General features: G+C 38.8%; 3 protein-coding genes across 6 annotated transcripts in view; all 3 read left to right on the top strand.

Annotated features, from left to right (window-relative positions):
* ndrg3a (ndrg family member 3a) overlaps window positions 1-2398 on the top strand; it is a 51671-nt gene extending 49273 nt beyond the window's left edge. For 3 of the 4 annotated variants that reach the window (XM_008410544.2, XM_008410545.2, XM_008410546.3), the window contains one exon: window positions 312-2398. In XM_008410544.2, coding sequence (XP_008408766.1) covers window positions 312-484 — 173 coding nt within the window. In that variant the 3' untranslated portion in view covers window positions 485-2398. The remainder of the gene's footprint in view (window positions 1-311) is intronic. The other variant, XM_008410547.3, reaches the window with a different exon arrangement.
* Window positions 2399-4819: 2421 nt separating this feature from the next.
* Window positions 4820-10076, top strand: sla2a (Src like adaptor 2a). The gene is made up of 8 exons (XM_081607388.1): window positions 4820-5450; window positions 5920-5999; window positions 6096-6195; window positions 6274-6360; window positions 6695-6798; window positions 8291-8443; window positions 8531-8651; window positions 9503-10076. Exons 2-8 carry the CDS (start codon window positions 5927-5929, stop codon window positions 9624-9626), a joined length of 762 nt encoding a protein of 253 aa, XP_081463514.1. The 5' UTR covers window positions 4820-5450; window positions 5920-5926; the 3' UTR covers window positions 9627-10076.
* Window positions 10077-14378: 4302 nt separating this feature from the next.
* On the top strand, window positions 14379-26943 carry trpc4apa (transient receptor potential cation channel, subfamily C, member 4 associated protein a). Its single transcript, XM_008410540.3, has 18 exons — window positions 14379-14543; window positions 18688-18816; window positions 18939-19055; window positions 19164-19221; window positions 19318-19373; window positions 19507-19635; window positions 20786-20987; window positions 21085-21270; window positions 21707-21849; window positions 21936-22067; window positions 22181-22239; window positions 22328-22513; window positions 22598-22688; window positions 22808-22948; window positions 23941-24052; window positions 24185-24297; window positions 24397-24603; window positions 25742-26943. The coding sequence occupies exons 1-18, from the start codon at window positions 14418-14420 to the stop codon at window positions 25877-25879; spliced, it is 2325 nt and encodes a 774-aa protein (XP_008408762.1). The 5' UTR covers window positions 14379-14417; the 3' UTR covers window positions 25880-26943.
* Window positions 26944-27474: the final 531 nt, after the last annotated feature.

Genomic DNA, 27474 nt, shown 5'->3' on the forward strand with positions numbered 1-27474 from the left:
CGTCCAAATACTGCATGACCCGCTGCAAAATGCCGTGCTCTGTTGTGCCGCATTGCTTGTGTCGTTTTAATTTTTTTTGTCCCCCTTTCAGTGGACACTTCAGCAGTTCTCAGTCACACGTCTTTATTTTATTTTAGCCTGATTAATCGTTTTATCTGAGAATTGCTTGCATGGTAGGCACTTTTCTTTTTCTGTTTTTCAGTTGTTTCTGTGTTCCTGCTACACTCTGGTCTATGTGTTGATGCGTGTGTCAGTCTGTGTGAGAGTTGAATATTAACATCTGTTGTTTTTTTCCTCCTCCCCTGTTTCAGTGCCGTCAGCAGGAATGACTCGCCTGGCTCGCTCGCGCACCACCTCCTCCTCCAGCATCACCTCCATGGAGAGCAGCCGCAGCCGCAACAACATCAGCAGCCTGCTGGAGGGCAACGCCGCCGGGGCGCTGGACAGCCAGGTGGCGCCCCAGACCATGGAGGTGTCCTGTTAAACCCCTTCCCACCTGCGTGCGCACGCCCACAGTAATTTATATGCCACTCCCCTCCTCCCTCTCTTTTCTCTCTCATCGTGCTCCCAAGCTACTCGACGCCAGAGGGAGTGTGTGAGTGTGTGTGTGATTAGAAAAGGAGGATCTAAAATATATATTAACAGATGCATATTAGAGGATGTGTTATATATATATATATATATATATATATATATATATATATATATATACATACTGTCAAAGTGAACATACTAACATAAACCATGAGAACATTCAGATGTTGTATATTTAAATGTTTGAGTCAGCTGTCTAACCTTGTATTTATTTTTTTTGTTTTTGTTTTTAAACCTCTTCAGACATTATTGTAGAAATCCTCTGTGTTCGCAAGAGCTTCTTCTTTTAGTTTTTTTTTTTTTTAAAGTTCTCACATGGATTTTAAACAAATTGTTTCTCTTTTTAAACCTGCTGCAATGCAGATGAGTCGCAGAAGAAAGCGAGGGATCAAAACATGCACAGATTCTTGTCGGTCCGCAGGTTTGGGATGTGAAAAATGAGATCAGGATGAATCACTTTAAAGGTCCTTCCTGGATGTGATGTTTTTATGTGGTGCGATAAAACTGAAAGCAGGTGTGCTCAAAAAAGGCTCGAGTTTCATTTATGTGTTTTCATGTCATCTAAAGCGCTTGATATTAAAACGTCACCGTTTTGAAATAAAGTGCAATCTACAGCGTTTGATTAAAAGCCTGAAATTGGAAAGCATCGTTTAAAGTTGAAACTGGATGTTTAAACATAACAAAATGACACACTTTATTTTCTTACTTTCTGAAATTAATTCTTGTTTTATGTTAAAATTAGCAACATTATTTCAATTTAGTAAATTCCATAAAACTTAGCAAGATTTTTATTTTCTTTTAGAGATTTTTTTTGCAACTTAACCCAGTCAGATGTATGAGGGAGACATTTTAAAACATAAAATTTTGCTACACTTCAGCTTACTTTGTCTCTGCTGTAGAATATAGAATACCATCACAAGCTATTATTAATAACTGTAATAAATTACAGCAGAGAGTGGCGAATTGAAATGGTTTTTATATTGTTTTCATCTTCAAAGTGTGGAGCTGGAAAACTGAAAATACTGTGGAAGTGCATGAACTTTTCTGCGAGAAAAGTGGGCGAACTGAAAAACAAACCAGACATTTCGTTAATCTAACCTTAGAAACCAGGTTAAAAAGCATCAAAGGAATCTTGTTGTTTAAAGGTAGCAGTCAGGAGAAGGGTACAAGAGCTTGCAGTGCACCATTTGTATACCATGGTGACGAAAGTGGGTGGAGGAGGATTGCTGAGAGGCCAAAAGTAATAACAGCTTGTGTTCTCCATGCTCTAAGAATGTATTATTGGTGAATCGGTTCGAAGTGTCAGCCATGTTTGACCAAAAACCTTCACTTAATCAAGTAAACGATTTTTCACTTCCTTCCATCTCACCAAATCATTGCTTTTGAATTGATACATTAAAGATGAGGGGAATAAAGTTGTAAGAATGCATCTAGGTCTCGTCATTTTACATCACATAAACCTAACAGCAGAGGAGTTGCATTTTGACGGCAGACAGTGAGGCAGAGGTAGCACTGCAACGTAGCACAAGTGAGATTCTAGAAAATGTCACCGTTTAGCTTAGATTTCTCCTTGTGATCAAACTCAACGCCTCCGTCTTTTTCTTTTTTTTTTCTTTTAATTCTTTACGTGCTGTGTTGATGTTTGTGTCCAGGCTGAATGGATTTTTCACTGACGCTTAATAAACAGGTTCAGGTGTGAAAAGTGTAGCAGTCCTGTCACGTATAGGGGCCAAGAACGGTTTCTCACTGTCCGCTGGTTCAGCTCATTTCCATTACTACTGAATAAAAAGCTACGAGACGAGAACGTGTCTGGTGTTTTTCTGTTTGCCGCGCGAGTTTGCCTCTTTATTTTTATTTTTATTTTTTGTATCTTTCTCCCAATAAAGTGTAAGAGGAGCTTCTTCATTCAGCTGGCAGGAGAAAGACAGTAAGTTCTAGTACTTTTCCTGTTCTGTTAGTGGAAAAGCGAGGTGACGGTGGTGAGATTGTTTCCAACCGCACATGTTCTTATTTCCTTTCTGAGTGATAACTGCTGCTGTCACAGATGAGGCCGTCTATTTTTAGCACGCAGCGACAAAAAAAAAAATACAATGATCAGCTGCTTTACAAAAGACAACGACTTCAGAGGTGCAGAGTGGAACAAAAACAAAGTATCTATGTAGAGGAATGTTCTAGTTTCTCTTTGAACGTTATGCAAGCGCTAGAAAACACTGCGTCATAAAGTAACGCTGTTAAAGATTGATCTTTTTGGGGACCTACTGAAGCCACAGTTTGCCAGGGTGTACACGCATCCCACGTCTTAATGTGTATTAAATTGATTAAAAATGTAATTTGGCATTAAATGCGCTAATCAGGTCTTAAATTTTGTTGTGTCAGAACTATTTAATTTCGTATGCTATGTAGTTTTTTTTTTTCCTCGCAGGATTGTTGCCTTTTCCATCAGGCAAGATGTTCTTAACTTAAGCTATCCGGTCTATGACTCAAGGTGGTTAAAGCCACAAACAAAAACACTTAATATTCATGTATATGATTAAGGCTACTGATGTGTAGCTGCTAATACTGGATCGCTATGTGGTTAGCAAGCAAACAAATCGACCGTTAGCAGCTAGCAAACGGCTGGTGAAGCACAAAGCTGCTTCCACGAGCCACAAAAATACCCCAGAAATGTCTGTTTTGTCCTCTTACATTTGCACATATCTTGTGTTAAATTTTATTCATTATGGTCTTTCATATGTTTTTTTTTTTTTTTTTTTAAGTCAGACATGTACAGGTGAAACCTTCATAAAACGGTTTGCGGAGCTGGCCTGAATTCAATTCTGCTTCAGTTGCATCGCACTTGAATCTGACATCAAACACAGCGAGGCGGAGGTATAGAAAGCTCCGCCATTAGAAAATCTGACCCGTTTCATAAATGTCGCGCTGCTATGGAAGATTTTTAATGGTGATAACTTTCCATATGTGCTAACGGGCTGTTCTGGTGATTCAACTCCAGTCTGATCTGTTCTTCTATTTCTTCCGTTCACTGCTGTCGTTTTGGTTCGATTCCAAACCTCTAGATTTTATCACGCCACCAGTACCAGAGAAGATGCCTTTTCCGGCAACAACAAAATGTTATCGTAATATTTTTCCTTGCCTTTAAAATGCACAAATAGAAACAACACCCACATTGAATTTCTAATCAATTTTTCAGTAACCTTTCCACTTTGCCTGCGTTTTTGTTTAACATGTAGTAATATGGAGGACAGGTGTAACTGAGTCAGGTTTGTAGGCCGCCTCGCTTCACAAGCATCTCATGGTGTAGCATTAGAGCAAATATCATCCCTCCACATAACCATCCAGGGTGGGATTTAGGTCCCTTACTACATGACTTCCTCACTTCATTTCTCATTAGTGCTGAATAAAAGCCTCCAGAACCTTTCTAAAAGTTTTTATTAATTATTGTGCCAATGCTGTAGATTTCTTGCCAATGTTTTTATATGTTGCATCAATATTTCAATATAATTTCCCCTAATAGATAACTGTATCACTGAGAGATGTCAGAAAAAAAAATCAGAGGTTCAAGTGAGTTTTTACACCACTTTACTTTTCTATTTCACAAATGGAAATATTTTACATGATCCAATCTCAGAACAGTTTCTTCAGAAGCCTCAGAGGTGGCGCACAGCCTCCTACCATCTATTCTGTAGCTAATAGTTTGATCATTAGTAATTAACCCTAGCTTAATGGTTGATTAAAATATTATTTACACATTAATTTACAAGACTGGATTGAATCTGTTTATGTATAAATTATGTCTCTTAAAGACAGTGAAATGCTGCTTTAATCTCCTTCACAGACAAACTGTTAGCTCACATCTAATCTAGATTTATACTCAATAAAAACAAAAAAGGCATTAACTGCAGGTAATATTGCTTTCAAATAACAATAATAAAAATGGATTTAGTGTTGCAAAGTAGTTGTTACTTTTTTTGAATGTATGTGAATGTTTTATTTTTTCACATTTTCTCAAAATACATGTCGATAAGGCAGTTAACGATAAAACTATGATTGAAGCAAATAATATATAAATATATTATACATTATACATTATTATAAATTTTATATATATATATATATATAATGTATATGAAAAGTATACATAAATATATTGTAAAAAAAATATATGAAAAATTATAAATATATCATATATATTTATGACAAGTTAATATTCTTTACCATTCCACTAATCAATTGATCTGAATTCCATAGTTAAAGCTTCTATAACCTCAGGTTTGTGTTGCACTTTAGACTGATGAGAAATGATCACTTCATGGACCCGTAGGCTCTTCTCGCTTAATCAGCAGCTGGGTTTCAGTGGGCCGACGGAGAATCATGTTATCTGGCCGCCGCATTTCGATTCCAACGACTGCAAATGATTTTTTATTTTTTTTATTTTCTCCTTGAAATTATGCCACCAGATCAAACCACAACAGCACTGCAAGTGCAAAGGCCACTTACGCAGGCAGGAACGCTCATTCCATAGACATGCGGTGCGTTTCAGAGATCTGCACTGGATTAGCGAGCATCGCTGCAGGGCGCTCTGAGTCAGATGTTCGAGCGTCGAACGTCACAGGAAGCTGAAGCTGAAGCTGGGCGTCGTTACATAAAGACGAGGCGGGAGACCTCCTCTCTCTTCAGTCAGCCCACGTTAGAAACAGCTGCAAAAACACAGCAGCAGCAGAAGAAGAAGAGGCAGAGCTCAGCGTCACTCAATCTTTAAAGGATTTTCTTACAGAAGATAAGGATTTAGCTGCAAGCATTGTCTTTGGATATCACTGCGTCATCTTGATACATTACTGGAGCAAGAAACAAACTGGGTAAGTTATATTTAACTGGGCACTTTTACCTTTTTTTTTTTTTTGATTGCATGTATTATTGAATTCTCCTCTCATGAAAAATAGATGAACAGTAAGTGCGTTGTCTTCAATGCATTTTGCACTTCGTGTCATAAGAGGAAAATCTCCCTCTTTTCTAGCCTCCGAGAAGCATCAAAGCCTCGCTCGTTCCCTCGCTTACATGCTGCATGGAAATTTAACACAGGATATCACAGGGCTTCTTGTTGTGGTCGGGCGCTTTCCTGTGTCACCTCGTGTTTGTTGCCTGCTTACAATAAATGTAGAGTCCCTATAGGTGGCCACGATTTGCTGCACAGTCATAGCAATAATCAGTAGGATGAGGAAAATGAATTCTCCATGTTTCCTAGAATGTCTCACTAAGTTCTCCACTTCTTCTTCTACTTGTTCTTCTTCCTCTTCTTCTACTTGTTCTCATGAATTCCCAAACCAGGTAGAGCATGGGCACCTGCTACACCAGATGTCAGTGCAACCAGACAGTCCTCGAAAATCAGCCTGGATCTGCGACGCCAAGTAAGCTCCACTCCCAAAAACACTCAGGACAAAAAAAAAAAAAAATGTAGTAAGTGAAGCAAAACATTAACGATGCCTGTATCTCATCTCTTGCAGGACAACAGGAAAGTGTGATCGTCTCTTTGTACGACTACCCATCGTTTGAGTGCACAGAACTGACCATGCACATGGGGGAAAGGCTGACCGTAGTCTCAGAGTAAGTGTAACTCCAAACATCATCCGATCTGGACTTGAAGGCAGATTAGTGACGGACGTCTGTTCCCTAACGTCACAGCGACGGTGATTTCGTGATGGTGAGATCCACGACCACCGGGCGCGAGAGCTACGTGCCCACCAACTACACGGCAAAGGTGACAGACAAGTGAGTGACGTTAAGATTTCATAGCCGTACGTGTGAGAAAGCAGAGAGAACAGAGAAAAGAGAAGAGGGGAGTTCCGTGAGAGGAGGTTCTGTGTAGGTGAACTGCGCCTCGGTGGAGGCGGACGTTTGGAACAAGATGTTTGCTCTCTCTGATGACACAAACAGCTCCAAAAGTTTCACTCCTCCTCCTCCTCCTGGGGAGGGAAGGGTGGGGGGTCAATCTTCTGTCATGGTGTTCCAGTGGATTTTCCAGACCTGAAAACATTTATCAAATGTTGCAATGTAGTCACATCTTGTTGAATATGTGGGTAACACTTTTGTTTTTTTGTGACAGGTGGCTGTACACGGGGATCAGCAGGTGTAAAGCAGAGGAACTCCTTAGACATCCCAGCAACCAGACTGGAGCCTTTTTGATCCGTGAATCAGAGACAAACAGAGGTTAGAGCTTTTTTTTGTTGTTTTTTAAATAGTAAACTGTATAATAAACACATTTAATTCAATGTGATAGCCTCTGCTGCAATGTATTTCATTTGAAAGTACAACTTTAAAAGGTTTGAGGTTAAAAACAGCTCTGTTACGGTTATTTTTGCTAGCTGGACGCTGAGACAAATAGATTCAGACCTGAGTTGGTTTAACATGCAGGTTTGACCCAGTACACTGAATATGAGTTACATTAAATAATGTTCAGCCTGCCATAGAGTGGCCTTTATGCAAAATGGAGTACTGTGTCGGATTTTTTTTTTTTTGGTTTAAATTTGCGTTTACTTATTGAGAAAGTTGAATTTAGATCATACAATTAACTCTCAAAAATGGAAATGTTTAAAATTCTCAGATCCTTATGTTGACCCACGTTTGTGAGAAAACTTGAAAGTAGAAACAACTTTAGCCTTTTAGCTAGCTACATTAACTTTATGACTATTTGGTAAAAATGTGGATATTGAACACAGCTAGCACTAGCTTGCATTAACCGCTTAGAAGCTGAAAGGTAATTAATGTTACTTTCAGTTAAACTGGTTCTCGTATGTCAGCTGGTCACTGACATTAACATAATCATACCACATCATTTTACTATCTGTTCATTTCTCATTTCATCCTGTGGAAGAGTTTCAGTGTAGACTCATCAGGTTGTCATCAGGCTGTAAAGAAGCAACTCTTTCTGGTGTTTCTCTGTTCCGACAAACTGAACCACAACGTCTAGTTGAAACTACACAACTTCTGTCCCAGCAGCATAAATCTAGCATGTTGCTTAAAGAAATAACTCGACAGTTTATAAACTGCTGACATATACATGAAATAACTGAAATATTTGCTTTTTTTGTTGAAGACAGGGAAAATATAACGGCTTAGCTCATATAGGAGTAGCGCTAATGCAGCCAGATTAGCAACTTAGGGACTGAATACAACAAACTTTTTTTGTTTTTTAGAATTAGCATCTTTACATTTTATACAGTATATTCCATATTCTTATCATGGCAGCAAACCTTTATGAAATGTTTGCTGCCAGCCAAGTGCTGATTAGAAACTTCAATTAAGGGAATTACTTTTTAACAGAACCCTATTTAAGAAAAGAATCAGAACGATTCCTAAGATATGATGAAAGCGGAATGTGAAACGATTGAGCGTGGACAATGTAAAAGAGACATTATTATGGTGGCTGATGCATAAACAGGTTAACAGGAAGTGGGCCCCAAACCAAAATTCTGCCCAGGACTCCATTCAACGTTTGACCAGCCCTGCTGGGATTATAACACGTTCTTCTGGGGGCAGAATCTAAATATTTGTCAATTTTTTTCTATCACTGAACTCAGTCATGTGTTTGATAATTTACTTAAAAAGTGCAACAAAGGGATTTCAACTCCATGAAAAACGGTACAAAAGTTCAAACCTGTGTATTTTAACAGCTGCGTCTGTGTGTGTTTTCTGCATTTAGACAGCTATTCCCTCTCCATCCTGCGGAGGACCGGCTCCTCAGACCTGAACCCCGTGAAGCACTACCGCATCTCCCAGCTGGAAAACTCGTGGGTCTACATTTCTCCAGGTCTCACATTCCCCTCCCTCCATTACCTGGTGCAACACTATTCAGGTTTGTGCTGAGATCCTAGTCCTGTCTTCTCACATCATCGCAGCAAAATGTATTTGACTGACATCGGCGCCGTTCTTCCTTCCACAGAACTTCCAGATGGGCTGTGCTGTCGACTGACTGTCCCTTGCTTCATCCAAGGGTTGGATGAGCCCAGACCAGTTCCCACCACCGTCCGGAGGCCGACCATCAACTGGAGGGAAATTAGCAGGTGAGAGGACCGACTGATGGCTGTTTTTGCTGGCATTGCCTCAGAATGCATTGGTTCAGTCCAAAGTCATTAAAACCACCAAAGTAAAGAAAACTAAAACTGGACCTACGTTGTGCATTTATAAAACTAAAACATACTGAAATTATAAGTATAATATTCTTCGTTTTTGTATTTATGAATCTATTTCTTAGCCTTTTGAACAGGTGAGAATTTTTTTTCCACACACACACAGTTTGCATCAGCTGGTGGCAAATTCAGACAGTTGGTTGTTCAGCAATAATTGAATAATTTTTTAAAAAAATGGTATCGTATTACCCAATCGATTTATACATAATCAAAATACAATAATATTTAAACCTTTTTGAATTCAGCATCTAAAAATTAACCAAAGTATGAAAAAACTAAATCTAAAACTATGACTAATTAAAAACTAATCTAAAACTAGGCAATATTTATCCAGTAAAGACCAGAAAACACACACTAAATCTAACTAAATTAGACAAACAAAAAGTCACAATGAAATAAAACTAAACTATAATGAAAAAACAGAGCTATTATAGTCCTGCAGTACTGCGTGAGTTAGAGCTAAGCGAACCGATGCAGAGGAGTTTGAAAACATGATCAGCGGGGCAGATTAGGCTGCGGTTGTCTTGACTGGTTGCTATTTGTGCGCTTCACTGCCATGTTCGGTCTGAAGAAAGTTTCCTACGCTGGGTTCAGATGTGTGACTCTGTGGAGTTCTACTTCTATTTGTGATAATTGCTTTGCAACATTTTTTTTTTCTTGTCAAGCAAAAACCAAAGCGTTTCAAACCCCTAAACCGTTTTTTCCATTGTGTTCCGTTGAAATAGGTCCGTGATTCTCGGAAGGAAGAGAACCGAGTCGGACAACTCCCTGGTGAGCGACGGGCTGAGGGAGGCCATCAGCTCCTACCTCCAGTTAACAGAGTGCAAAGATCACAGCTGGGACACGTGAAGGGAAGCCTGTGTGGTCAGTTTGGGGGAAAAAAAAACAAACAAAAAAAATGAAGTCCAACAAAAAGAGTGTAGGAAATTACTGCTCTGGGGCTGCTGCAAGCTTGAGCAAACCCCTGAAGGAGGTCCTCTGCACGCCCAAACGCCGTCTCTGAGGATTGGTCCAGGAACAGAAGCGAGGCAGAGGCACTACACCGCTCAGAGACGAGTCAAACTGTCGGCCATTTTTAGTGGAAGGCGGACGAAGCACAGAGGCAGAGGATGTCGGCTGCAAAGAGGCTATGAATGTTTCACCTAATTTATGAAGATTTTAACTTAATATTGTCTGTTAACATTACAGCAATGTGATTGTATCTGAATGTTGTCGCTGTTGTCTTGTTATTTGAAACTAATATAATCTATACGCTACCAATAAATAATTTACACCAATAAAAACCACATATTTACAAGAGTTTGACGTTTTTTTATTTCATATGATTCTTGGGGGTACTATAACAAAAAAAAATATATATATATATATATATATATATATATATATATATATATATATATATGTATATAGCTTCTTTGTGTGCTTTGGAGTTTCTGTGCTGATTACATTTTTGCGAAGCCATAACAGCTGGGTAGCTCTTGAATTGCTACAAAATAAAGCTGTATTTCCTCCTTCAACCCACTGGCTGCAATGTTGACACCTTGAGATGCCATGAGACCTAAATTCTGAACATCATGGCATGGAGTCATCCCAGGTTTCCATGTCTGGTTTATAACAGTTCATTTTAGCTTTTAAACTGGTTATATATTGATCCTGTGTCCAGACAGATGGATAATCAGTAGCCTATTATCATGACCTGTTTGTTCTGAAGATCCTGCAGCTTCCACTTCTCTTCCTAACATGGCGCCTCCTCATCCTGACTCTCATACTGATAGGAGGAACCACAGAGCTCTGATAAGTTAAAAGCTCATCTTCTGAAGTTGGGATATTTTTCTTCCAACAGGTTCCAGAGGAATCACCTCAAACCAGATGTTGGACTGGATTTTATTTCACTGTCATTTGTGAGTATTAGCTTCTCATTTTCAACAGTGGAGCTATAAAGGTTGAAAAAGGTTATCATTTTGGAGAAAGTCTCGTCAACATCAATATTTCCACTAAATAAGAAGCAAAAAATGTGTTTGATAAAGGAAAAGCCTCTCAGACTCTGAGCCTGACAGCACCAAACTATTTTTTATATTAGACAATTAATTTAATTTCACATAATTATCGCGGTAGAAGCCATTTGTTTAAATACCTAATGAAACATATTTACCGTGTTTGATGTTTGTTGTAAATGACGTATATTCACAAAGAACGAGGTAATTAGTCCAAGTTTGTCGTTTATTGAACGTTCAGAAACTACAGCGGCTGTGATGCACCACAGCAAAGTTAAACAGTTAAAACAACCCGAACAGGTGATCAACTCGAAACCACTTGCACATTTTTATTCTCTCTCTCCCTGTCATTTAAGCACACCCGTTGCCGTGGCAACCGCCTGCGCTCCACAAGCCGACCAGAGATTAAAAACAAAACATTCAGTCCATCACGACATCAGGTTTGCAGGCTTGATATTTATTTTGCGATCATTAATAAGCCTCCCTGAACACAGCGGTGGTTGATTAGTTCATTTTAAGCTCCTGCTCTGCTCGTTATTTTGGTAATGGAACCGAAACGCACAGAATTGCGCAACACCTCGTTGAAACAATAATCATAGAGATTATTATTGTTGTTGGGTCATTAATTTGAACACGTTTTATTTTTTTAATTTTTTTATTTTGTTCTGGCTTAAACGTTAAGCCAGTCAGAGGAGGACGTGCTGCTCTCAGCCTCCTGGCGGCGTCCAGTTTGTCACCTGATGCCGAGATCGACTCAAAACCTTCCGCGATCGATGCATTGCACCGCTGCTCTAGCAAAGCACGAACAGTTCAGAAACAATATGAAATGGGGAAAAAGCGATTTATTAACTGATTAAGTCGTGTTTTAGATTGTTTTTGAAAAACTAATCAGTCACGGCTGATTAGTGGGTGCTCTCACAGCTGCACAGTGAACCCATTCATTTTTTACAGCAGACAGCCGCTCCTCTCTCTTGCAGGTACTGCGTACCCCCACTAAATCTTTTAGGGGTTCGGAGTACCCTGCCGTACCCCCTTACTTTCAGGGTAAGGGTTCCAAAAGTTGGTCTTGAGACTAACAAGTCAATATATGTGAGTCCTCAGTAGGAGCGGAGCCAGGGTGTGGCCAGGGCAACCATTGGCCACCTCTGCGGCCATCTCTGTGAAGTGATTGGTTAATTCAGGTGAGTCGCTCATGAGCAGAACGTCAAGCAGTTACCCTCCAAAACAGGAGGTGGCAGCAGTGGCGCAACTACACATTATTCAGGTGGATGCGAAAACATAGATCGGCGCCCCCCCCTCCCCCCGAGGGAAGGAACGTCGTCAGGGTGAAGGAGCGTCGCTCACTCAAACCCCCCTCCCCACCCACCCCCCGAGGCGACGATACGTGAAAGGTAAAACTCGCTACATTTACCTCGTTATGTGCGCGAGGTGAAGGAGCGTAAGGCGTGCTGAAGTGTATGGGAAAACATCGGCGTGCCGCCCCCTCCAGACGGGGTTTTGGCGCCCCCTCTGGTGCTGCGCCCCTATGCGTTGCATACCCTGCATACCCACTTTTTGCGCCACTTTTTGCGCCACTGGGTGGCAGCAGTGTTGAAACCAATAAATTTATGTTTATCGATATAGTAAGAATACAGATGCGCTCCGTTGTGGCTCTGGCGCCGATCAGTTGTTGGGCCCCTTGAGTGAGTTACGGTCCCAGCCCGTCACCCCCATGAACATTTCCTAGCTTCACTGCTTCTAGAAGTTAAGAACAAAAATGATAATTTCCCTGTTCAATGTTATTTTGCTCATTGTATTACACTATATGTATTGATATTTGCTTCATCAATTAAAACTCAAGCAAATTTGAAAGTACATAAAAGTCCAGCACTTAAAAAAATCAATCATCTGCCATAAAACATCAGCGAAGTCTGTAAAAAAAAAAAAAAAAATTAAAGAAGAAAAACAAAAACAACATAGAAGAATTAATACATGAGCAATAAAAATGTCACTTTGTCTCTCTTTGGCAAATAAAATCCCTCTTCACAAATGTTAGTGTATAAATTAAAAAGTTTAGGTCCTGATACTGAGCCTTGTGGAATACCACATTTAATGTTTGAGCTCCAATATTTTATTACACCACAAAACTCTCTGTCTGTCAAATAACAGCTCAAAATCTGATGAATAATGCTGCTTATTTAATAAGCCGGTATAAACGTGAAAACAGCTAATTATGAGTTTAAATGTGTAATTAGCTCCATGACGTGTTGCTGCTGTAACGTCCTTGGTCAATTAAAGGATGGAGATCTGTTTGAAACTAGCTTTTTAAAGTATTTTTTAAAATTGTGAATTTTAATAAAATAGATCTGTATGTTTCTCTCTCTCTCTCTCTCTCTCTCTCTCTCTTTATATATATATATATATATATATATATATATATATATATATATGTATATATGTATATATATATATATATATATAATTTTTTTTAAATAATGAGATTACTTTTGACAGATTCTTATTTTCTAAAAATACACAATGCTAAAAGAATGAATTAAACAAAGGTTTAATCATGAAGTCCATTTTTTTCATTACAGTCACATCAATTTAATCACAACAAACAGATCGTTTATTTTGGCTTTCTATTACTAATAGCAGAGCAGCTATAGAATAATATTATTGCTAAATTCAGAATTTTTAAACATTTATTTGGGGGAAATGATTTTTCAACTGTGTGACTCGGATGAAGTATTTCAAGCTTTTCACAAACGTTTGCTCAAATTTTCTCCCATTCTTCCTGTCATAATTGGTGAAACAATAAGTTTGTTCGGCTCTGCCTGCATGTTTTTACGGTACTGAGATCAGATCAAGATTTTGTGATGACCTCGCCAAAACATTGACCTTGTTGCCTTTCAGCCTCTTAATTTTAATTTGGTGACTTTCCGATAGACCTTGTCTTTTAAAGATCCATTTGTTCCCATGTGCCAACAGTGTGGCAAATGTTGCTTTGATATGTATTGTTTCTTCTCATACCAGTAGTTTCTCATGCAGCAAAACACCCACACAGCATGATGCTGCCACCCCCGTACATCACAGTTGGAATTATGTTCTCAGGCTTGCGAGCTTGGCTCTTTTTCCTCCAAAGCTAATTTTGGTCATCGTTGCTAAAATGTACACTTATGATCTGTTTTATTTTATTTTTTTCCCCGATGTTGCTTATGGGATTCTTCAAAATAAATCAACAATGTCACCATATTCAAATGTGGTAAATGATCCTATTATGAACTTATGAAGCATCACATCATCTGGGCTTTCCCAATTTGTTTAAAGACAAATTTTTGAGAGGTTTTTTTTAACCTTTGTTACTCTATTTTTTATGACTTATTTTGAGGTTTTAAAAGTTGAAAAAAATGTGGGGCCACTGATATAATTAAATTTTCATTTTTTATTTATATTTAAGTTCGTTTTAGGATCAATAAAGTATTTGAGAATTTAATTGAATTAGCACTTTACTGAACAAAGCAAATACCGTGACGAAAATACACTATGAAATTAAACGTGTAGTGTCAATTTCGCTACCACCAGATGGCGCGCCACTCCTCATTTTTCTATTTTATTAAAGCTTTCCACTTCCTGCCCAGACAGTTGGGTTCAGGAAGAAGAAATAATGGCGACGCTTCTGGGGTCTGAGTTCTCTAGTAGTGGAAGAAAACGAAGAAATTGCAACAGTAATATAGTCACGAAGTTAACGTCTAGTAAAATAACCGGGAAAGGTTTCAGCCGAGGAACACAGGTAAGAGAAACGACACCTCTATCACTTGTGAACGCATTCGAAAGTTAGACGAGTGAGACCGGGGACTTGCGCTTGGAGTCAAGCCTGAAAATGAAGACGTTATCCCGGAGAGTTAGCTGGGAGGTTTCCCGTCAATGTCCGAGTGTATTTTGCCAATTAGGCAGAACGTTTCACAGTATATTTAGAGGCAAAAATAATATATATGACTTGCACTGGAATAGCATTTTATCACTTGTAGTTGGACAAGTATTGATACCAGTGCAAATGGAAAAGCTCCGCATGAAATGCATCTTTTGTTGTTAGCTCCACGTTAGCTTAGCATCTAGGGCTACGTTAATGCGATATAATCTAATATGTCAAGATGTTTAAATGAACCCTTGTTTTGCACTGTAAGATCCAATTGTTGCTAAAAAGCTTCGCTTTATTTAATAAATGATTTTAAATTCGTCACTGACGGTAGTGGTAGCTGGTAATGTTAGCCAACGGGCTAACTACAGCTGGTTAGCTAAGGCAGTTCAACAGCTCAGGTGATTACGTAACCACGCAGCAACCACAATAACTACCGTTTCCATAAATGGATAGGGCAAAGCAGCTGCCTGGCCAGGTTGACACGCTTTTTTTTCGTTTTCACAAGTTGACAGAAATTTACTAGATATTGTTTACTTTGAAGAGTTCATTTGATGAGTTGGTTAGCTCGAACGGTTTCGATTGTCCTGGTAACTGCGTTAGCCTCTCAACTGTCAAAATTGAATTGGGAGCTAATTTGACGCGCCAAATCTCCAAAAAAAAATCTGTATTAGAATTACAAAAATGTTTCCACTGAATATACTAATTATTAAATTTAAAAAGTATCCCGTGAGATATTTGCATCATCTCTTAAAAATTTCATTATGGACTACTTTGACGCAATTTGTTAAATCTACAGTAATTTTTGAAACTGTAAAACTATGAAATATTTATTTTAAATATATTAAACATTAATCTTTGCAAGATTTCAGAGGTGGTTTCTAAAAAACATAGGCATAAGGCAACCAAAACTACAAAGGTACATCATGGCGGAGGGTGTTGTAATGAACAGGTTTGGCTGTGTTAGGGAACGAAAATGGGTAGGATCAGGTAATTTGGTTTTACCCCCGATTTTCCAGTCAGGAAAAGTCTGCATTACTCTGGAAGCAGTAGGCAGGGTGAGTTGGCACAAACGCATGTTGCTAAGTAGACATAGAATATAGCAGAACTAAACAAATTTACACAAAAATGTACATTTTTGAAAAATAAAGCTAGAACTCTAAATAATATATTCAGTTTATCAACAATAAACATTTTATTTGGGGATTAGTTGCACTTTAGATACAAAATTTGAACTATAAGACATCTTAAATGTCAAATACTAATCGATCAGTCGGTTTATTCATTCAACAAAACGCATTCGTCACCAATGTGCAAAAACATTGTCTTGTAATAATTCATCTACATGAGTGAAAAGGAGCAGGAAGAAGAAAAACCTTGTAAAAACCTGCACCTTTTGGGGTGCTGTGGTGGCGCAGGGGCTTGGCACGACCCATGTATTGAGGCTTTAGTCGTCATGCCGGTGGTCACAGGCTCGATTCCCAGCCTTGTGACATTTGCCGCATGTCTTCCCCCTCCTTCCTGTCTAACTACCTTCAAATAAAGGCCACTAGAGCCAAAAAAAAACAAAAAAACTGCACCTTTCACAATAATTACATATTCACAATAATTACAAATTAATTACGATCTCATAGTAATGAAAAAAAATGGGGAGGAAAAACAAAGGGGAGAGACTGATGTTTTAGACTAGAATACTGTAAATATTGAATAGCTATTTCAATAAAACTATGAACATTTTTAATTCTTTATTGAGATGAAAGAGTCACATTTTGAACACAATGGTAAAGGTTCCCTTTATTTTTTGTGACGGTAATGTAAACAATAAAATGCTTTATTTGGTGTTTAATGGAAAGAATTTATCTTTCTGAATAAAATATGTTGCTACATTTGTGCATTAAAGCATATGACTAATATTTAGCTGCTGTTTTGTTTCGTCGTTGTTGTTGGCGTGGAAACCAATCAGTCATAAGAACATATGATGATGATTGTGGTTTTGACGATACGAATTTCAATGCTGTTTACATCATATGACCACATGACTGTTTATGCGTTGGGTTTGGGTGAATGTCCACCGATAGAGGGTAGTTTAAATTTTTATTCTTGCTGTGAACAGGCAAAAACAAAGTTGATGTTAAAGGAAGATTCTTACATGCAGTATTTAACTGAATTGGTAAACGTGCATAATAAGGACAAGTGGCCACATTGAGACTGAATACTGATTTGGCTTTTAACACTATGGCTGAAGAAAAGTCTTGCTATCCAAAAAATGATCTCCAGCTTGAAGAGCTTTCAGTATTTGAAGCAGCGAGTTCGTTTCCAGATTTAGTCAGAGTTCCTTTGTGAGCTCAGACTAAATTCCTACTGATCACAGAGTGGAAAAATGTGGTTTAATTTAGAAAACCTTCACCTCCTGTGCATTTTCGCACAAGCGATCCGCAGCTTCCAACTGTTCACGTTGGTCCTGACCTTAGTGTTTCTAAAGTTTGTAAAAGTCAGCAGATAAACGGATGCAGATTCCAGATTAAACCGGTAACAGAGAAACCTGGGGCTCGCTCACGGCTGCTTACAAAGATATCCGGATCTTGAAGCCAGAAGATTTATTTTCAGTGTCCAGTTCCTTCAAATACATAAGCGAGTAAAATGTGATTATTTCCTGATTAAGTCTTTACAACTTTCCACAATCTAAATCAGGTTTATGCCATCATCCTCTAAACTTCAGTCATTTGAAGAAAAATTAACAATAAACGTCACATGACGGCTTCCTCTGCCAAATATAACTGAGCTCTGGTTTTCTTTGTTGCACTTCACTGTTAACTAAGGCTGTAACTAACTATTAGTCATCGATTGCTCTATCGATTTATTCTGACGATTAATCGGATAAAAAAAAAATTTGTATGTTCCACAAATACTTCATTTAACCACTCAAACCTTTGTCAAACAATATCTAGATTAAAAGATGCAAATAAATGAATGATGAATTCCTTTTTTAAAATGAGAACATTTGGACAAAATATTTAGTTGCCTAAAATGGACCGATTGTCTGCATCAAAGGATTCATCTGCAGCTAAAAAACATACGAACATCAAAATGTGAGAAGCTCAGCCCTTTCTGCTCGACTTAACATCAATCAGTTTAAAATTTTTTTGGATTAACAGACCAATAATTGGGTAGAAACAGGTGCTTAGTAAATGACTTTTTTTTTTTTTTTGTTCTCGATAAAGTAAATTTGTAGGCCAGTATTGTTTTTTTTGTCTTGAGTGCAAAAGTATAAATTTATTGTGCATTTTTGAATAATTACTGGATTGATTGTGTCCTTCTTTCACCAAATGGCCTTTTATTGAAGCTGTATTCTCCAGCTAATTGAACTTGTTGGCAATTATTTTATTAATATTAATTTTATTAATTTAGTAATTCAAAGACGATTAATTTGATTGTCTTTTATTGATGTTCAGTGTCAGGGTGAGCGATATAGACTTTGAAAGAATCTTATCACAATGTTTAGTATCATTATATTACTATTTAGTATTTATTTTTAACTGTATATCATATTCACATTTATTGAAGTTCATGTGGAACAAACAGTGGAGGACAAAAGCAAAAATAAAATTTCAGATCATGTTGTCAGTCTTGTTTTTAAAATTTTATTTATCATCTATAACCAAAATTTACCATGACAACGATAAATCCCCCAGTTCAAAGTGATGCATCCCGAAACAAGCAGCCAGTTTTCTGCTGGAAACGTCATTAAATGCAACACACACTTGGTACCACATCGTAGACAAACATCAAACTGTGTAAGATGCTTTTAAATTTTGCCATATTTAGTTTTTTCCCTTTCCCTTCCTTTTCTCTCTACTTCCTTTTCACTTGTACAGCTAAAGTCTTTATTCTTTGTATACACAGTTTGAATCGCATGACTGAAAGTAGTTTAAGTTTGCAGCGTGTCATTTGTTTTGAAGTGTTTTGTCTGTGTGGGTCTGCGTGTGTTTTGTTGACCGGCCCCTCTGGTACGTTGCAGCTCCCTGGAGGCTTGCTTCAGGAGAGAGATAAACCTGCTAAGTGGCATGGCATCCCCGACCTGCTCCAGAAGCTCCATGAGAGCAGCCACCCCAACAGCGACCTATCCCACGCTCACGGCTATCTCAAGGTACGCAGCGTTGCTCTCGTCTCACCGTCACGGTGGAGTTTCAGCTTTTTCAGTGAGTCCCAACCTGGTTATTAGAGATTTTATGCTAATTAGCCCTTTCTTTTTCTTTTGTCTTTTTCTAGAGCTTATCATCACAGCTCTCAGTGGAGGCCATGTCTTTTGTCACAGAAGACAGGACAAAAGCTCAGGAATCCACCTTCCCCAACACCTACACCTTTGACCTTTTTGGTGGAGTCGATGTAAGTTTGAGACTTTCTTCAATTTCTTTCTTTTTTTTGTTGTTGTTTATTTTAAAAGTGGAAGCGTAAGTGGATTTCTGACATCCAAATGTTCTCTTTCTTTGGCAGCTGCTTGTGGAAATCTTAATGAGACCCACACTAACTATGCAGAAGAAGAAACCCAAAAGTGAGTAAGAATAACATCAAAATGTCATCTTTCTCATTTTGTTTTCTCTTTTATCAAATAAATCCCTTGCTAACATCTGTTCCTTTACTTTTACAGTGAATGATGAGCTGGTCAAAGACTGCCTTAGTGTTCTCTACAACTGTTGTATATGTGTAAGTGTTCAATTACATCTTTTTAACGCAAGATAAAAGCGGAGGTGCTTCAAGCTTTCATGAAGTCTATTTCAAAGAATATGTTGTTTCTGACGAGTCATTTGTAGTGAAGTTGTTTCGTTTCTGACTGCAGACGGAGGGAGTGACGAAGAGCCTGGCAGCCAGGGACGACTTTGTTCTGTTTCTCTTCACGCTGATGACAAACAAGAAGACGTTCCTGCAGACAGCGACGCTCATTGAAGACATTCTTGGAGTGAAAAAGGTGAGCAGTGCACTCAGGTTGAACCTGTAGATTTGGTTCATTTGACTCTGGAAGCACCAGGGATCAGGGATTGATTTTTAGTTCTCTTCTTCTAATGTGTTACATGCAGTGATCTTGCAAGGTACATTACAGGCTTTCCATTTAAAACCTGCATTATTTAGCAACAAGTTAAAATGCAGGATTTTTGTTCAGTTTTTATTTCAGAGATTGATAAAATCGTCGTCTTCTCACGATTCACAAGAGAAACATGTCATCAACCACATTGCTTAAAATAACTCGGCAAACACATTCACTGTGTTTCTGTGTTTCTAGTTTCACTCCTTTTAATGTAAACATTTTCTGAAACGATGTGGTTTAGCCTCACAAACATTGTTTGTACCAACGTTGTATTCAGCAAAAGCTTAGCCCTGGAAACAACTGGAACTCAGGGATTTGACTAGACCTATAAATAACTGGCAGTGTAACCTTTACTATATTCTGTAGTATGATGTAAGGATTAAAATATTTAGGAAACTGAGTTCTGTTGTAAATTGAGAATATACAACCAAGTCCCAGTATAGATGCCTAAAAAAATTATAAAGAAGTGCAATATTATTTTTTTTAAGACCATGATTAATTTTTTTAAGATTAAAACGTAGTAAAAATGTTTTTTCATGCTCGGGTATCAGTTAATTTTGCAACAATATGTTTTAAATCGCTTTATTATAAACCATTAATCTTGTAATATTTTTTGCGTTTTATATCCTGACATTTAAATGACTTTGAAGAAAAAAACCCCCTAATGAATGTTTTTGAATCCAGTTTTTTAACAAATGGAAATTGTAAGAATAGTTTTCTTGAATAATTTTAGTTGAGTCTTTATACTGTTAGATTAAAATCAGAACAATCATTGGTCCACTTGCACAATAATCTAACGTTGTAACACTAAATTGTTGGCCTTACTGAAGCAATGAAAATGTCCTCCATGACGGTTTCTGGTAACGACTCTCGGGTTCAATTGACCAAAACATTGAAACATCATCAATCTGCAAAAAACTCCAGACGTTGATGTCCTCACTCAGCCTGATCTCTGTCAGTAAATGTGGGATGTTATCCAGTAAAATGCGCTCCGTGTGAATTTGATGGCAACACGTCCGTTTGTGTGTTTAAGGAGATGATCCAGTTGGAAGGAATCCCCAACCTCTCAGGTCTGGTCCAAAGCTTCGACCAGCAGCAGCTGGCCAACTTCTGCCGCATCCTGTCCGTCACCATCTCAGAACCGGATGTAGGGAACGATGACAAGCACACTCTGCTGGCCAAAAACGCTCAGCAGAAGCGCAACGCCAGCCCGTCCCGTGCCGAGGTCAACCAGGGTAGGTTGGGTTTTATGTACAGATATCAGATTGGTCTGAGAAAAAAAAACAAAAAACAAACCCTGATTGGTTCCTGATCTCTGTGTTCGTTTCACAGTGACTCTACTGAACATCCCGGGCTTCATTGAGCGGCTGTGTAAGTTAGCCACTAGAAAAGTGTCTGAAGCCACAGGAGCAAACTTCCTGCAGGAGTTGGAGGACTGGTACACCTGGCTGGACAACGCTCTGGTGCTTGACGCACTCATGCAGATGGCCACCGAGGAGGCTGAGCAGAGCAGCACTGGTGAGGTTTTAGACATTTTTGGGAAAATCTGGATTTTTTTTTTTAACCCATCTGCCATTTTGTTTTCCGGCTTCAGTTCAGTCCCTCTAGAATGTTTTTCTTGTGATTATTACTAATTTTGTGGCACCTTTTTCAAAATGTTGCTGTCAAAGTTGCAAATGTTTTAAGCTTTATTGATATTTTCATATTTTCTAAACTCCCCCTCCCACCCCCATCCCAAAAAAGGACTTGGTTTAGCCAGATTATAATGACATTATTGATATCACTTTTCATGTCACTGCACCAGCCTATAGAAAATCAGACCTAACAGGTTTAACATATCATGTCCACTTTGACCATATTCTGTAGAAAGTGTCCCTTTCACTGTGACAGACGAACGGTTTTTCCGGTATGTAGTCTCTCGGATGGTCTGAATTTCAACTCGTTTCCTTTTCAGAGTCATCAGACGAGAGTTCTCTGGCCACCAGCCCTCTGAGACACAGGCTGCCCCAGTCCATGAAGACCGTCCACGAGATCATGTACAAGGTGGAGGTTCTGTATGTGCTCTGCGTCCTCCTGATGGGCCGACAGAGGAACCAGGTACCGCTCCGCCGTCCGGAATCGGAACATGTCGCGCTTCTCGCCGTGGCCAAGCCTTGTCTCATTCCTCCTCCTCGTTTTTGTAGGTCCACAAGATGCTGGCCGAGTTCCGTCTCATCCCGGGGCTCAACAACTTGTTCGACAAGCTGATCTGGAGGAAGTACACCGCGTCCAATCACGTGGTGCACGGCCAGAATGAGAACTGCGACTGCAGCCCAGTATGAACCTCTTCACCTTCTGCTTTCACTGAGAAGTGAAAATCTTCAAAGAATGTGAACATTTATTTCACCTGTTCAGAAAAAAAAAAAACATGTTCTTTGTTGTTGTGCAGGAGATATCGTTTAAAATCCAATTCCTGCGGCTACTCCAGAGTTTCAGCGATCACCATGAGTACGTGTCCTGAAATTCACCTGCTTTTGTGCTGATGTTTAGTGTTTTGGTGTCTTGTTTTTTTAAGAATCCACTCTCCGGCTTTCAGGAACAAGTACCTCTTGCTCAACAACCAGGAGCTGAATGAACTGAGTGCCATCTCCATGAAGGCAAACATCCCAGAGGTGGAAGCTCTAGTCAACACAGACAGAAGCTTAGTTTGTGACGGAAAGAAGGGTCTCCTTACGCGTCTCCTCACCGTCATGAAGAGGGAACCTCCCGACTCATCTTTTAGGTTCAGATTATATATCATTGTCACTGTAATCCTAAATCAGAAAGCACGTTGAACTAATCCGTGTTGTTTTTCCTGTTTGTTTAGGTTCTGGCAGGCGAGGGCAGTGGAAAGTTTTCTCAGAGGAGCAACATCTTACGCAGACCAAATGTTCCTCTTAAAGCGAGGGCTCCTAGAGGTAGAACACGCTTGTCCTGCAGGAATACACCCATGTTAAAAAGAAAAACCAAAAAGTTTTTTTCCACTTTGGTCATTTTAACGAGTCGCTGCTCATTTTGTGCTTCAATCCTCCGACAGCACATCCTGCTCTGCATCATAGACAGCGGCTGTACGTCTCGAGACGTCCTTCAGAGCTACTTCGATCTGCTGGGGGAGCTCATGAAGTTCAACATCGATGCTTTTAAAAGGTTCAACAAATACGTCAACACTCCAGAGAAGGTATGAAAACACTCCGATATAAAAATGTCAGATCATACGCATGATCTGACAGAGTACAAAGATTGTGACACCATCTGTTGATATATTTTTTGATTTGACTTCTCTGTTCTACTACTTATCAGCCATTACACAGGTCTCCATAGTAACAGAGAGACTGTAGCTCACTCTTTGATGTGGCCGACTGTGTTGAGGAAGAGACCTTGGTACATGTGTGGCATTTACCATAAATTAAATACATTTTTCAAGGACAACACTTTGTTTATGAAGGAGGAGAGTGAGTCTTTTTGAGTTTTTATTTTTAGCAAATCAACTGGAGCCGCAAAGGAAACCTTTTCACCACTGAATTATTAACAAGTCCTATCAAAACCCACTAAAAATGGACTGCCATGCACATTTTAGTGCATCTGTGATCGGAACATTATAGTTCTCATTATAATGTTGCACCGTCATCATTATTTGACTAAATACTCTTTATAAATGAAAGTTCTACACATTAGGATTCTTTTCTTTTTACAAAATATTTTAAATAGACTAATTTTGAAGAACTTTACAGAAACAGTGAAATAATTTTCAGTAATTTGTGTTGGGTAATAAACACTGAAAGAAAAATAAAGCGTTTCTCCTTATTGTGGTTGTTTGTTGATACATTTTAGATAATATTTGAGTTAAATTTGTAATTAGCAAGGCATAAATATGTCAGGAAAATATGCAGTGGAAACCATTTTATCTGCACAGAAATTAAAATAATTTTAACTTTCTTTACTGTATGGCCGCTGTAGCTGTTGATTTAGCATTAGCGCTTAAATTGAATCAAATTTACTTTTTTGGTTTAAAAAAATTAATTCCTATTTGTTGTTTTCACCTAACAAAATATCACAGCTGAAGCTGCAGGTCTCTTATTCTCTCGTTATGTTTCAGTGTCGCTCTTCTGCTTCATTTTGATTGATCAGTCAGTATGACGTCACAGCTGATTGAACCTCAAACTGTTTTAGTTTCAGGCCTTCCTGACTCAGATCAACAGCTCCTTGGTGGACTCCAACATGCTGGTGCGCTGCATCGTCCTCTCACTGGACCGCTTTGAAAGCCAGACCGAAGACGTCAAAGGTAAAACAAGCCTTTAAGGATGGCCACATTTTGATTATGGTATGATTCTGTAATATGATCAGAAAATAGTTAGTAGCTTTATTTGAGTAAAAAAAATAATGAATAAATCAGTGATTTTTCTGTCCTCATCAGTTATGGAGGTGCTGTCTGAGTGCTGCCTGCTGTCCTACGTGGCCAGAGTTGAAAACAGATTGTCCTTCCTCTTCCGACTCATCAACATCATCAACGTACAAACACTTACACAGGTGGGGGTTTGCTTTCACTGCGGTGTGTGTGCGTAGAGAAACAGGCGAACCTGCCTTAGTCATGTGACTCCCCTACCCCGCCTCTCTTTCTTTCTGCAGGAGAACGTGAGCTGTTTAAATACCAGTTTGGTGATCTTGATGTTGGCCAGACGAAAGGCGAAGCTGCCCTTCTATCTCAACGCCCTGCGGGAGAAGGAGTACACGGAGAAATACCCCGGCTGCCTGCTGAACAACTTCCACAACCTGCTGCGCTTCTGGCAACGCCACTACCTCAACAAGGACAAGGATAGCACATGTCTGGAGAACGTGAGTCCCTGAAAACAGTTAAACCATGAGCTGTTAGCGTAAATTCAACTTGGGTCATTTTTAAAAAAAAGTTGATCTTGCAAGTTGCATGATGAGTACGTTGTAGTGCAGCTGATTGATCATTAAAAATGGTTTTATTGGGCCAAGCTAACACCTTGGAATAGATCCAGGTCTCTTTTTAATGACTTTTTCTATATCAATATATATTTACCGTTGGTATTTTTAGCCCTTTGCTGTATTGTAGTTGACAGTTGCGTTGATTTTAGAGCAAACTATATTTATATTTATATATACATTTAACTTCCATCAAAGTCAAGCAGCAGTAAGTGAAAACAAACTGAATGCCACACCTAAAATGTCGATTTTTTGTTGTTGTTTTTTTTGTTTCATATTTTCTGTACTGAAGTCGGGTACGGAGTACTGAAGCTGCCAAAATTGGTAATAGATATTAAAAGAAATAAATGGTTAAAGTAATTAATGTGCCAACCAAATATTGCATCTAAAAATTGTAACACAAATAGGACAGTATAACCTTTGATTATCTCCATTATTTAATTTGCCATTTTATTTCAATCTTAGTTGAGTTTTTTACTTATTTTTTCATATTCTGTAGTTTATAAATACAGAACACAAGAAAATGAAATGTGATGGTGAATAAGAATTGTACTAAATAAATACAGAATTTAAATCTGGTCCACTTTTTGAAAAGTTTGGACACCCTTACAGGTCAACCCAGGTGTTAATGCTGTGATAAAAATGTTATGTTTAGAAAAAGTCAAAGTAATTACAGGATTGTGACCGAATGCTAATTTTGCCAGGATGAACTGGATGTAGAAATGAAATTGAAAGGAGCTATTTATTTACTTTTATACATGCTTCTGTAGTAATAATAATAATCAAAAAATAATCTTAAGGGAAAAAAGATGTTTCTCTTGAGGACTTTTTTATGTTACTGCTGCCCCCAAGTGGCAGAAAATGATCAGTGACCCTTTCAGAGTAACACTGTTTGTCTTAAACATAAGATTGATGTTTAGCAGCAGCTAATTTAGTTTTAACCTTTCCAGCTCAACAAAATTGCCTCCCTATTTAAGGCTGTAGAACAAACAGAAGTAAATATTCTCTGCTTTCTCCCCCTCAGAGCTCCTGCATCCCGTTCAGCTACTGGAAGGAGACGGTGTCAGTACTTCTGGGCTCTGACAGAACTTCTCGCTGTGCCATTGTGAGTTACATTGACGAGCCCTTCATGGATCTGGACAGGGACCTGCTGGAAGATTGACCCTCTGGCGGGCGGAGGCGCTGGGGGGCTGAGGGGGGGCCCGTGGCTCCGACTCCTCTGATCCGACCCCTCCAGGTGTTTTTGTGACTGCGTTCAGGATCTAAAGACTCACCCGTCTGCTGTCCGTACCTTCGCATGGAGGCCGTCATCACAGTTGAGATTGGATGATGGAGTTCGACTGACTGTCATCTTCTCACAAAGTTAAAATGCTTTTTGTTTTTTTGGAAAGAAGAACTTAAAGCTACAGGGCCCCCTTTCCCAGCGGTCTGACAGACCTTGGAAATAGACTTCGGTAAAACGACACCCGCATTGGTTGTTTGCTTTATGTGAAATTCAGATAGAGCCTTTTATATAGCCTATACAGAATTCTATGGAAAAGTATGAATGAACAAATTATATGTAAAAAGAAAAAAAACAAGAACAAAAAAAACAACAACCAGTTTCTTTTCACATGGACTTGACTTTGAAACTCTGCACAGATTGAGCCCACGTGTGCAGGACGGTGGTGTGTCGTCACCAGCCTCACTCTCACTACTTTGACTAACTCTGTTGACTTCATGCCACACCACTGCCTCGCCCGAGGTGAACAAAATGCTAATGGTTCACCGTTTGCAGGGGTGATGGGGGGGACTTCTCATCTTCCTGTTCTCTGGCCCTGCTTTACTACGTGGCTGTCTTTGGTCGGTGCTTTCTGGCTCTACTCGGCCCATTTAATCAGCAAGATGGCCTGGTTCTCATATCTTACAGGATTCCTCTTGCTTAAGAAAACTCATTCTCTTTGTGGCTTCAGAAGCTTCACCCAGGGACTCATGATTATTTTATTTGTATTCTTTGTTTTTTTTTCTTTCCTTTTCCAGGTTTCTTTTTTCTTTTGTTTTGATCAATGGCTTTTAACTCTGGATAAACTGTAGAATAAAACATTGCACAGAATAATTGTTTTTATTGTTTAATATATATATATATATTAACTCATTTGTTCATTAAAATGTTCCCATTCTCTAACAAATTGTTTCAATGTTGTGAGAGATGCTTTAGAAAGAGAATAAACTATGCAGGTGCTAGTATTCAGAGAAGACTCTTCCTTCAGGCTCGTCTATCTGGCTTCACTAAAACCCAGTTTATGTTGGGTTGGTTTGTTCTGGACAGCAGGAGTCCAGATTTATTTCCAATCATGACACGGCTATAAACCTTATGCTGTTCTTCACTGGGATCCATTTTATCTTCAAAGCTAAACTCTCCTCCTCACTGCCTTGCTGAAGGATCCATCTTCCCATTAACTCTTCTGTCAAATCTCTCTTTATTTTTATTCTGGGTCAAACTATTGCTGACGTAATTTTCTTGTCTTGGAGAATGTTGAGTGCAACAGAAAGTAGTCGTATTTTTACGACCAAACTTTTCTAATAAGTAGAACCAAGTCCATCCAGAGGCTTTCACTGAAGAGCTGACGCTGCACCCAAATTGGCATTTATCTAATTTACTAACCCTAATATAGCAAGCATTTTGTAAAGAAAGTGACTCAAAATCTGTTTTTATGACAGAGAGTAAGTTTGTTCAATAAAGCCAGAAAGAATTTGAAAACTGGACGCCATTCGTTT

The sequence above is a fragment of the Poecilia reticulata genome, chromosome 5 (assembly GCF_904066995.2).
Source record: "Poecilia reticulata chromosome 5, P_reticulata-male-v2, whole genome shotgun sequence".
In the NCBI taxonomy this organism is placed as follows: domain Eukaryota; kingdom Metazoa; phylum Chordata; class Actinopteri; order Cyprinodontiformes; family Poeciliidae; genus Poecilia; species Poecilia reticulata.